This window comes from Mizuhopecten yessoensis, unplaced genomic scaffold (genome assembly GCF_002113885.1).
Source record: "Mizuhopecten yessoensis strain PY_sf001 unplaced genomic scaffold, ASM211388v2 scaffold716357, whole genome shotgun sequence".
In the NCBI taxonomy this organism is placed as follows: domain Eukaryota; kingdom Metazoa; phylum Mollusca; class Bivalvia; order Pectinida; family Pectinidae; genus Mizuhopecten; species Mizuhopecten yessoensis.
Window position 1 is genome coordinate 1,053,652 of NW_018480076.1, and position 12,577 is coordinate 1,066,228.

The 12,577-nt window shown below is 33.8% G+C and overlaps 1 protein-coding gene across 1 annotated transcript; it reads left to right on the forward strand.

Annotated features, from left to right (window-relative positions):
- Positions 1-5,314: 5,314 nt before the first annotated feature.
- LOC110443679 (iron-sulfur cluster assembly 1 homolog, mitochondrial-like) lies at positions 5,315-11,166 on the forward strand. The gene is made up of 4 exons (XM_021488047.1): positions 5,315-5,421; positions 7,388-7,441; positions 8,565-8,670; positions 9,211-11,166. The coding sequence occupies exons 1-4, from the start codon at positions 5,341-5,343 to the stop codon at positions 9,357-9,359; spliced, it is 390 nt and encodes a 129-aa protein (XP_021343722.1). The 5' UTR covers positions 5,315-5,340; the 3' UTR covers positions 9,360-11,166.
- The last annotated feature ends 1,411 nt before the right edge of the window (positions 11,167-12,577 follow it).

Sequence of the window (12,577 nt, forward strand, 5' to 3'; positions counted from 1 at the left end):
CTCAGATCTGAATCAACCCTATGGAAAAAATTTGACAAATGCATATCAAGGGGTCCAGACTAATAAAATCTTTTACCTGTAACTGAGCGAGATCGGGTTATCTCAGTCAAGGGTTAAGATTCTGTAACAGAATCCAAACTGAGGCGTAAGCTGGGGTTAGGATGTTTAAGAATCTTAGCCCGAGAATGAGATAACCCGATCTCGCTCAGTTACAGGTAATTGAATTTTTTCAATAGAACTATTCAAGTATCCCGCCTTGGGGCTAAAATGATAATGACATCTTCACTACTAAAGCCACATTTGAATGCTTCCGTGTAAAAATGTAGTCCGTCCTTGCATAGATTACAACATATTTCACAGTGTAGATTATATTTTATCTACAACATCAAATATCTAACAACATCAAAACTATACATATAACGACAAAACAGAATATTCATAATGCATTTAATGCGTGGATGAATACATTGCAGTGTAAAAATAACGCGAAATGTCACGTAAAGGTACAAGACAGATCGGACGAGATAGAAAATCTAGCATGGGGTATAACGTGGGATATCTCTGTCTGAGGTATGAGAAATACCTGACCAAAATTAAAATTCTGTTTCTCTTTCTGCATAAAACAATGTTGATTTACATGGAAATTTTAGGAAATGTTATGAAAATTAGTGCACACATGAAAGAAGGACATGTTATTGTGATAATTGTTGATAATAGTTTTATATATGAATATTGTTATTTGTTTGTCACAGAACTCCAAAAACATGCATTTCTAGCTCTGCCTGTAAAAGGCACATTTTCAATCCAAGTATGTAAGCTTTTGTAGAATGCATTTTTGCCACGTGAAAGCAACCCAAGTTTAAAGTTACCCAAGGGAGATAACTCCAGCACGAATATATTTTAAGTAGCAAATAAACTTATGCATGTTGTCCTTAGTAATATATATCATCACAATACAAGCTTATAACTTTTCCATTCAGTTGACATGGATTTGTGTTCATTATCAGACTGCAATGAAAAATTGTATATCATTAATAATTAAAATCTTGACGAGAGGAAAATTAATCTCACAAATGTAGTTGTGCTTAACTCCAGATTTTGGTTGTATAGCTAGATTCCTAAACCAATACATGTGTTGTTGATTTTTATAATTATTTTTTAAGAGAGTTTTTCCTATATTATTTGCTTATTACATACTTAGTATGTACTTTAGTTAATATTTTTGTAATAATTGATGCCAGACAGACAGTATTATAGATTAGATTGCTTGAGGATATATAAGTTGTAAAGAAATACAGGAACTGTAAAACATTTTATTGTTCACAGTCGACTTTTCAAATTAAATGTATATCTGTTGTAAAAACCTTTTCTATCACATACCATTTCTGTCTTAGATGACTCTAATTATACTTCGAGCTTGTATAATAAACATATTTACATGTATATATTGTTTTAATTAATACCAATTCAATAAGTCAATGAAGCAAATTTATTATACCATATTTATCTGGCAATAAGCCCATGCTTAGTAATAAGCCAACCAAAGTCAATGAATCTGATTATATATGTAGTTAATAAGGCACTAAAAACTTATTTTTTATGTTAAAATAGATATAACATTTTTTATCGTAATATTAAACTAATTCCTTTTTTCCTACTAATTACCAAGATCCACTTGTTAAAAATCGTATAAGCATAACCACGGAATTATCTAAGTCTGTGGCATAACAAGTTGTTTTAAAATTATTGCATATGTTCAAAGTAATGTTTTTGAGAATCATGAAAATTATAAAAAATAATTTTTGGCTTCAGTTGATGATTATTAATTCCTAGTTTTAGTTTGGAACGTTAATATTTCTGAAGACTATGCTGAGTGAAAGATTTATGTTGACTTGTTTTTATGCGTGTCAGGTTTTGAATGACTTAGTCCTAATTGTTGCTGGCTCCTTACCCAACATTTAGACAAGCTGTTTGAAAATGAGCTTCCAGCATAGAATATCAATATTACTTCACTGACATTTTATTTTTGTTGGACCTTTTGAGCTACAATCAAATGTTGTCAGGCCCATTGTGCTATTGGAAATTTGTCACTATTTAATTGGGGAAAAAAATGACTTTGTAACGGTTGTTTTTCATTTTTTTGAAGATATTAGTGTTGCATGAGACAGCTGACACCTATTCAGTTCGTAGTTTTATTAAGGTAATGACAACACTTAACACTTCAGTATAGTATACTTCCATAGTTAACATAATCTGCCTTATCAGTCTTACCAGTCAATAATTTTTATTAAATCATCATCTATGCCCTACACATCTTATACAAGTACCAGGGTATATCAGAGCTTACCTGTAGTAATGCTGGAAAGGTAACTTTCTATCTTTGTACATATCTCATTTTTCGCTTTTCTTTTGCCATTTGAGGGATTACCTGCCCTCACATACATACAAAGAAGTTGTATTCACTGCATAAACTGGAACAGAAATTAAAAAGAGATTTAGTAAGCTTGGAACCATGTTTTATTGCCAAATATTCTTTTGTAAGGTACAGTAATACAAGAATACACTTGCATGTATTATTTAGTTATTTGTAAAGTAGGACATTGTATTTATCCCTAGTAAATACACCAGCTTTTTTTTTTTGTTATGTACACTTAGTTTTTCACATGTTAAAGTTCACTTAAATCATATACATGTTGTTTATCAATATTTTTAATATTCTAATTTTACACCTAGTGTCAAATGTAAAATAACAAAGCAATCATAGGATGTATAGTTTTTATATAATATTGGCATCTGTTGTTATGGATGTAAAACAATATTTTTTAACATGGTGTAACCTTATCATCAAAATGATCATCACCTATGCACAATTTTGTCTTTTTCTATAAATAACAGGTAGTTGTAATGACAGTTATTTTTGAAAGTGCTTTTGATCAATAATATTTATTTATGATATAATTCAATTCACTGACTCAAATCTGTATTTGTTGCAACTAAAAAAATAATGTTTGTACAGGAATAAAATATTGAGAGAAAAAAACACCAGGCATTTTGTTTTCTGTTACTAATCCTATTATGTATTGCAATTCTAACATTGATAAGAAGCATGAAATGCAACAAACAATAAAATGGTTACCGATGCTGCTTTTCAAACTTGGGTATCTAAAACATATAGACCCTCAGGCTAAGTTATCATGAGTGGGGACATATATGCACCATATATTTCGGATAAAATACCGGGGAATATTCCTTAATCAAACATTTAAACTGAAAGCATCTTGAGGACACAAAAACGCGTTATTTTAAAAATATATATATATTGTAATATTTGATCAATTTAGATGTCATAATTTGTGTAGATTTTCCAGGTAAAAAACCCAATTACATATCAGGAGTTGTACAAGTTTGGTTCCAAAAACAAAATGTATACATTAGCCTGCTTTAATATAATTCTTCTACTGTAAGCTTTATAATTCAACAATTTCAAACTAAGCAAAACTGGAATGATTTTGAAAAGTTCACACAATTGAGGGTAAAAATCCAGAAGAGTCCCCAGAACATAGTTCTACACAACATTTGATATAGCACCTATTACTTACTTGGCTAGAGTGATTTGGGAAAACAATGGGTAGAACACTATACATTAGTAATATGAGGTCACAGGTTAAACCCCTCTCAGATGCACTTGAAGAAAAGGCATCCTCAGTTACATTGGTGCCTCCATAGGGATCTGGGTACTGAATATATTTTCAGGAATGAAGAGTTTGTTGAAGGAGGGACAGGAATGTAGCTGGACTGCTGGGTAGCCCAAAATAACTGACTATCCTTTTGAAAATGTATTATTGCTTCATCCTATCTAAACATTTTCAAGAGATATTTATTTCAGCTGCTAGAGTGATCACAAGTGACCAGGTAGCTCAGTTGGTAAGAGTGCCCATCTAGAGTTTGGAGCCGGGAGGTCCTTGGTACAAATCCCAGTTTCAGGTCATTGCTTTTTTCCATTTACACTTCAACAAGAACCCAGAGGGCCTGTATTACCCACCTAGCTGTTAAATCTCATACTGTAAATATTTCCTTATTTTGACTCAGTCTATCAGCATCCAGGGGGGCAACACCTAAACTTTATAAATCTGTTTTCCTGGTCCCAAGAATGCTTTATAGTAAATTTGGTTGAAATATGTTCAATATGTTCAGGAGAAGTAGACTTTCAGGTACTTAGTAATTAAACGACCAATTAAAAAATGTACCCCGTTTTGTGCTTAGCATCTACGGAAGCTATTATTCCTTCATACAGGTACGTATAATGGATAATATATATATATAACATATACTGTCCCAGCTTCATATAACAATTGATTCCTAGGTCAAAGGGACCGAAGTAAATTGTTTCATTGAAAATATGGTTTTATCTATTGGTGATAGGGAGGGATCTGAACTGTTACCATTTATGTTATGACCAAGGGACTAAGTTTCAAGGGGGTTCCCAGACCCTTAAGCTAATCCTGGTAGCATGATATTGATGATTTGAGTGGATTCATCTCTTCATGCCTTAACTAGCAAACACACGTTTAGTTTTATGAAGTTGATCTCATTACCCTGCTTTCCCCGTTTAATGGCTCTTGGGACTTGAAAGTTACAAAAGGCAGGGTAATTCTAGTAACAATATTGTGTTTGTATATATTGTAGTCAGGTGGGAATCTAAGTCGCTAGGGCTAGGGATGGACCCCAAGGACCAATCAGTGTAGCACAATTAGACCCAGAAATTTTACTAAGTTACCAATGCAGGCTTCCAATTTGAAAATGTCCATGTGTTTAGTTCTAGTTGTTGGATTATAAAAAAAAAATCTGGTTGGCATGTTTATTGACGGACTAAACGAAGAAAATGTAAAGATCTATAACTTAGTGAGTTCCCTTAATTGGCCTGAGAGTCCTCTAAGCCATCCTGGACTGTGAAGTAGCATTTAAAAAAAATGTTGATAGATGGACAGCAGACAGATTAAAGATGCTAAATATCATTATATTTCTGACGTTACTCTTATCCCGACAGACAAAACTGTTGCTGTTGTTGTCGTTGTCACAGCCGGAACTTTGGTAAATATTTATTTGAATGTGTCCAATACAAGTGTGCATTTAGTTCACTTGATAACCTATTTCCAAGTAATTTTTCAAAATTGTTATTTTATGTTATTATTTGATATTGTTAGTAAAATTCTAATTTTGACAACATCTTTTAACTTTAAAATAATGGGTTTTTTTGTGGATTTGCAGTACGTTTTACAAAATTCGTTCGATGGATTACTTCATGGGTGAAGTAATACCAAATAAGTAACAACAACCATCATGGCCGCCAGGGCTGTTGGAGCTACTGTTCGAGCAGTTAGTAAAAAGCGTATGATTCCTACAAGAGCTCCACTCGTTTTGGTAAGTTGCTGAGTTATTTACTAATAACTAAAATTGGCTACCACAGTATTATGTATATTGAATTAAATTGAAACGACACGTGAAAACTGAAGAAATTATGTTGATCAAGGTCATTTCATAACTGCGTTGCAGATGTAGTGTCACGTACACCACTAAAAGATATTGTATAACGTCACGTACAGCACCTGAAATTAAGTTTAGTAACCCAAATTGTATGCTTTGTACTGATTCTTATGATATAAATTTATATATAGCTAGAATTACAGTCGTTCCGTACCACCTATAGATATACTTAAGCTTAGGCCTACAGTACCGGCACTCGATAAAATGAGAAACGTCATTTTCTGGTCTCAGTTTCACGAGCATCCTTATCTTTATAAGAACACTTTAATAATACGTTTTCTGATTTCTCAAAATCATTCGTTGGTTAAAGGAAACATTACAACAACATATATCAGTCGAAACTTTCAGCACTTAATTATGTAATGTCGAAAGTTTGGTCTTCCTTAGCAAATTTGTCATGATGTTCAAGTCTCAGATCAGCACAAGAGGTTGATTATTGCAACTTGTTGGTTATGTTGATTGTTCGGTATATTATAAGTCATCACAATGTAAAGTTACTGATAAAATAAAAGTTGACATTTTGACTTATTGTTGATGTATACATACAAATATGTAATTAAGAATGAATTATATATGTAGAACTTCCAAGACGTAGAGGAACCTGTGAAATAGTTTGATTGCCAGTGGCCGGGCAATTGTTAGAGCATCTGTCTAGTGTTTGGAGATTCCTGGGTTCGAATCCCTGTCTAGTCATGCATTTTTCTTCTCCTGTTGCATTTGATGCAGAAAAAAATACCAACAGGAGGAAGTGTAGCCTTAAGGGTCTCGTGACTTCTGGGTCAACTTTCTAAAAGGATAGAGGAATGTAGCGGAACTAGAATGGGTTGATTGTTTGAGACCAGTTAGTTCGATTGGTTAGACTAATAGAGCATCTGTCTAGAGTTCGATGGATCTCTTCTCCTGTACTGGAGCGATGGGTTGTAAAAAGTGATGTCTTCAACTTGGTAGGGGTAGTTTTAGAAAAAGGAGGGAGGTATGTAGCGGAACTGGAATGGGTCCATTGCTAGCGACCAGGTAGATCAATTGGGAGAGTGTCTCTAGAATTCAAAGGGTCCTGGGTTCAAATCCCAGTCTGGCCATGATTTTTTCCGCTCCTGTTACATAGACAATGGAGCTAGAATTAATTTCTTAAGCATTTAATCATGAAAATTAACAATTTGGCCACAACTCGAACCTGTTATATAATTAACAGCCAATGAATATGACGGGAAAATACTGCCTTACTGGCAAATGCAAGCTAACTTTTCTAGCAATGTGATACATAACCCAGGGACTTGTTCACTAGCTAGTTCAGCAATGTTGAGCGAGCTTAGGTCAATGTCTTGATGGGTGCCTGCCTGCAGCAGCATGTTAAATTAGCATGAATATATACCTATAATTCAATCAATTTGAGAGTCACATGCAGCCATAGCTAACTTAATTACAGTCTGGCTTGCAAAGAAAATGTATAATTGTTAACAAGTACAAAATGTCTAACAGATATTCAGATTTTTTCTCAACGTGTTAGATGCAGTATAGATCCCCTATGCAGTGGTGTTCAGTTTCATATTTTAATCCTAGCCAGCAGGTAGATAAACAACTAGCCAACCAGTATTTATATTAATTTTTATAGGAAAAAGTGAAAGAAAATGTTCACTAGCTCAAACCTAATATCTAATAGCCTACAAGTAGAAATGACCTCCCCTGATCATGACCTGTGTTCTGATTAAATGGTTTTGTTTTAATTTGATTTACAGGTATCTCTGGGTCATTGACTCTTGCTTTTAAATTGTTATCTTTATTGAAGGCCATGGGCGAAATATTCATGGCAATTTTATTGATTTGTATTTTTTATTTTTTTTAGACACAAGCTGCTGTTAATAAAATAAAAGCGCTAACACAAGAACAACCAGATGTGGTAAGCCAAAACCTGTTTCTTTTGCTTAGAGTAACTACATACAGTTAAACCTGTTTTATGTGACTCTATGCCTCTTGTCTTTTGGCCGAAGTACCATTGTTTACTGTTACTTTAAGGCTACTCCTGATTGCCATTGTTTACCATATCTGTAGATCATAGCCCGATTACCATTGTTTATCATTAGTCATTTACTGTAGACTAGTAATAGCAATTGTTTATATCATAAATCATTTACTGTTGAGCAATTGATAACCAGAATTATAGGCCTTATTGCCAATCGCTTATGTCACTGTAGGCCAAGCCATGATTGCCATGGTTTACCATTACTGTATAGTGATAAATCTTGTTCACCACTATCCTAGGGCTGGTACTGGTAGCCATTGTTTACCAGTATTGTAGGCCTAGACCTCATTGTCATGGTTTTATATGTCACTAGGCCAAGGCCTGATTGCCATGGTTTACCATTACTGTATACTGATAAATCTTGTTCACCAATATCCTAGGGTTGGTACTGGTAGCCATTGTTTACCAATATTATAGGCCTAGACCTTATTGTCATGGTTTTATATGTCACTGTAGCTATATAGGCCAAGTTCTGATTGCCATGGTTTACCATTACTGTATACTGATAAATCTTGTTCACCACTATCCTAGTGCTGGTACTGGTAGCCGTTGTTTACCAATATTGTAGGCCTAGACCTTATTGTCATGGTTTTATATGTCACTAGGCCAAGGCCTGATTGCCATGGTTTCCCATTACTGTATACCGATAAATCTTGTTCACCACTATCCTAGGGCTGGTACTGGTAGCCATTGTTTACCAGTATTGTAGGCATAGACCTTATTGTCATAGTTTTATATGTCACTGTAGGCCAAGGCCTGATTGCCATGGTTTACCATTACTGTATACCGATAAATCTTGTTCATCACTATCCTAGGGCTGGTACTGGTAGCCATTGTTTACCAGTATTGTAGGCATAGACCTTATTGTCATGGTTTTACATGTCATGTTAAACCATGCTTCACAGTTCAATGTTTTAATTAAGCCAGGATGGAAAAAGAAATGGTTATACATGATATTTTATGAGTTTGATTTATTCATTTGCATTCTTTTCTCCACCAGCTGGGTCTGAAGATTGGTGTAAAGACAAGAGGATGCAATGGTCTGTCCTATACATTGGATTATGTGAAGCAGAAGGCCAAATTTGATGAAGAGGTTCTACAAGATGGTATGCAAATTATTTGGATCAAGTAGATGTCCTATACTTTCAAAGTTTTTGTTCTCAAATGGAAACTTTGTGAATATTCTAATTTGGGTATTAATTATATAAGTTCCCAGATCTTGTAAAATGTTGGCATAAGTTTGCATTGAAATTAAATGTTATCTTCCCTTTTGGCTTTTTAAAAAAGATCCTGATGTGTTCTTCATGAAATTCACTATTCCAAGGGCAAGGGCTTGTTTTATGTGTGTATATAATGAAATATATTAGTTTTACAATAAGATGTGATTAGTCTTAATGATTGAGTATTTTGGTAACATACCATTCACCATTGTCATAAACACAACAGCTACCATTGCAGGTGAACTTATTTCTTTTTTTGAAACATTGCCATTTTCACATATAAACAAGTTCATCAAGAGTTAACATCAAACTAGAATCCAAATTCTCATAGTATTATGATCATTTTGTATTTATTTTGATAACTGATTAGTAATTAGTATACTTTAAACAATTCAGTAAACAATCTTCTCTCCTTATCGATTGCAGGTGTACGAGTGCTGATAGATTCCAAGGCACAACTGACATTACTAGGCACAGAAATGGACTATGAGGAAACTAAGTTAGAATCTGGGTTCGTGTTTAACAATCCGAACATCAAAGGAACTTGTGGCTGTGGGGAAAGCTTCAGTTTATGATGGTGAATTTAGCTCAGTGCTTCGGTTTTAAAAATGTGTAGAGAAGAATGGAGAATAAAGCTGAGTCTTAAGCAGTATATTGAAATTTAAATCCCACTTTGATTGAAAACCAAGCAAAGTGATACAGAAAACCAAGCAGATTTCAACATTTAATGATATTTGATCTGCCAAACTGTTCTCGTTTTTATTGTGTGATCACTATGAAGTTTTTCAGCTGATAACTATTTGGTGTAAAGTAAGTTGCTATTTTAGTAAATCTATTTCAGTGAGTTATGGATCTTCAATGGTTAATGTGAAAAATAAAAAGCAATGCACATAATTTTAAATGCTTAAAGTCTACCTCTTTCTTCCATTTTTGTCAATTTTTTGTAGCATAATAAGTTTGATGAATGCTAAAAAAAAGTCATCCTCTCATTATGTCTTCTGTATTGTTCTTTAATTTTCAGCTAAAATTAGGTTTATTTTAGATACCAGAAATATTCATGGTCAATGTTGAAGTTGTTAAATATCAAAGAACACCAATTCAACAAATTCATTTGTTGTGGATTTTATACTCCATGACAATAAATTTTGTATTGTATCAGGATGTTCTATTTTGTGTTAATAGTTTATTGACAATAAGTGCAATGAAATTCAAGACAAAGTAAATAAATAACATCTATACATTATACAATATGTAATCAGGTTTTGTTGCTGGTCACTATTACAGCTGTATTTAGAATACACTTTAACAGATGTATACCGAACAGCTGGTTATTTACAAGGGCTTCAATTCTTCAGATTTCGACTCAAAATTAGTAAACTTTTGCTATCAAATAATCTGTAAAGTAGGTAAAGATTCTGCCATGCTACATGTGTCGTTGATTTTAGTACCTAGGCAGGTTTTATACTCCACATAAAACATGTAAAATAATCAAATGAATTTGGTTTATTACAGAAGATTGTGACATACAAATATGATAAGTGTATTTTTTTAAAACAAATCATCCACCAATCTATTGGATGTGTGATGTAATTCATTTTCAAGATAAAATTTTGATTATGAAGTTTATTATCAAATGTCCATCCTCCCATCCTCATGACCTTGGCTGTTGCGTGGACATTAAACCCTAAACAAACAAAACGTTCACATGTGTGATACTTCCATGATCACATTGATGACCCACGAAATAGCAGAAATGTTATCCCAGTGGAAATATCCCATGATATGGTAACGTAAGTTTACACTCATACCTTATGTATTACAAAATCAGCACAATAAAAATGCATGACATATTGATACCCTTTGATATAGATATTGCCGCAGCATTGCCAACACAAAATTTCCACACTGCAATTTGGATGAAGACTACAATTAAAAACACAATTCAATTTTTACCATAATTATTTCAAAATACAGTCAAGATTAACTTATACTGCCAGCATCACTGGTTCTATTAAATCTATTTTGCAATATGTCAGCAGTGAGATTCTGAAAAAGTAATGGTATTATATGGTATTAAATTAATGTATTAAAAAAGATTCAAAAGTATTTTATTTCCAAAACTTATAAAGTGTATTATTTACCACATTTATTTGAAAAATAAACAATGCTCTATTTAGTATCAACTGCTGGTCAATGTGGTTTCAGTTTGCCATAGGTGTACTAGCTAGACCAGGGTGTATGTACATGTGTGGGAAGTGTGTAAGGGAAATTGTAGTATGAATGCACAGGTGAGAGTAACACAAACTTTTCTTAAGGTATCTTTGATTTATTGTGATATTTTGTCGGTGTATAATATATACAATAAAATGCAATTTGTGAAAAGATTGTACTTGTTTTTTTTACTGCATGCTTTACGACTATTAACTGAAATAATTCAGGTAAAACTGCAGCACTAGTGTACCAGCAAATAAAAAATAGTTGGAGGATCACTTAACAAATTCCAAGCAGAATTTCTTGGGATTCTGACCAGATTTTATACAAAATTCTAAAGATCCCGGACTTGTGTATTGGTCAAGCTTAAGGTAACTATTCATTTCCAACTAACACCACTGTATACCAGGAAATTTGTGCCCAGTCAAACTTCCTCCCTTTGCAGGTAATTGCCACATTTGCCCAGTTTTAATTTCGCCCTTTAAATTTAATTACTATGAATATAACGTTGTTTACTCATATTTGCTGTAATGATGAATTCATCCTCATTGGGGAGAGCGAAAAAGGCGAATATTAATCTGCAGCGAAATTTTCCTTGTATACAGTTTGGTATGCGTCATTGGAATAATGTAGGTATAGACGTAGTATTCTGAATTACAGTTTTCAGGAAACCGTGTTGATGATTTTTAGCTCAAAGGGTCCTGTGAGTTTATGATGTGGTACAGTGTCCATCATCCATTACTTTTCCTGTAATCAAGAATGGCCAAGCAGATTTTGACTAAATTTGGTCTTGGGCTATAATTGGACAAGGGAACTCACTTGTGTATAAATAAAGGGTGTTATATAGTCTTCGGGCAGATAGGCAGGCCAAATTAGAATGTAAATCTCTAAAATCCTTCTCCTTCCAAATGAATAAAGGAATTTGAACTAATTTTGGTCTGGAGCATCCAAAGGCCAATGGATTCAATGATGTATTCCAGTGAGACAGAAGGACAGGGCCTAATAAGGGAAATTTAGACAAAGCTTCACTTTTTTTTACAAAATATAAAGTACTGGCCTATCAATACCTACCAATACCCCCTATTTGATCATCATATGTTAAATATATCGCTATGTATGACTCTCTCAAAAAGTATTTACAATGTCAGCTTCCAGCTCATGGAACAAAATTTATAACTGAAATTGTTTTAGCCAATCAAAGGCCATGGTGGCAATCTTGATTCCAAACAAGGGCCCAATGGGCCTGAATCGCTCACCTGGATATTTGGCCAGTAGCATGCTGGGATGAAGGGCTACCAAGCTTGTTCAAATGAAGGACATTGACCTACTTTCAACGTCACAGAGGTCAAATGTCTTAAAATCTTCAAACAACTCCTTCTCTATAACCGAAAGGCCCTGGGTACTGATATTGGGTTTGTAGCATGTTTTCATGAAGGGCTACCAAGTTTGTTCAAATGAATGACCTTTTTATATTCAAGGACCCATTTTCAAGGTCACAGAGGTAAAATGTGTCAAAATCTCAAATGACTTCTTCTAAATAACCAAAAGGCCCAGGGTACTGAAATTGGGTCTGTTGCATTTG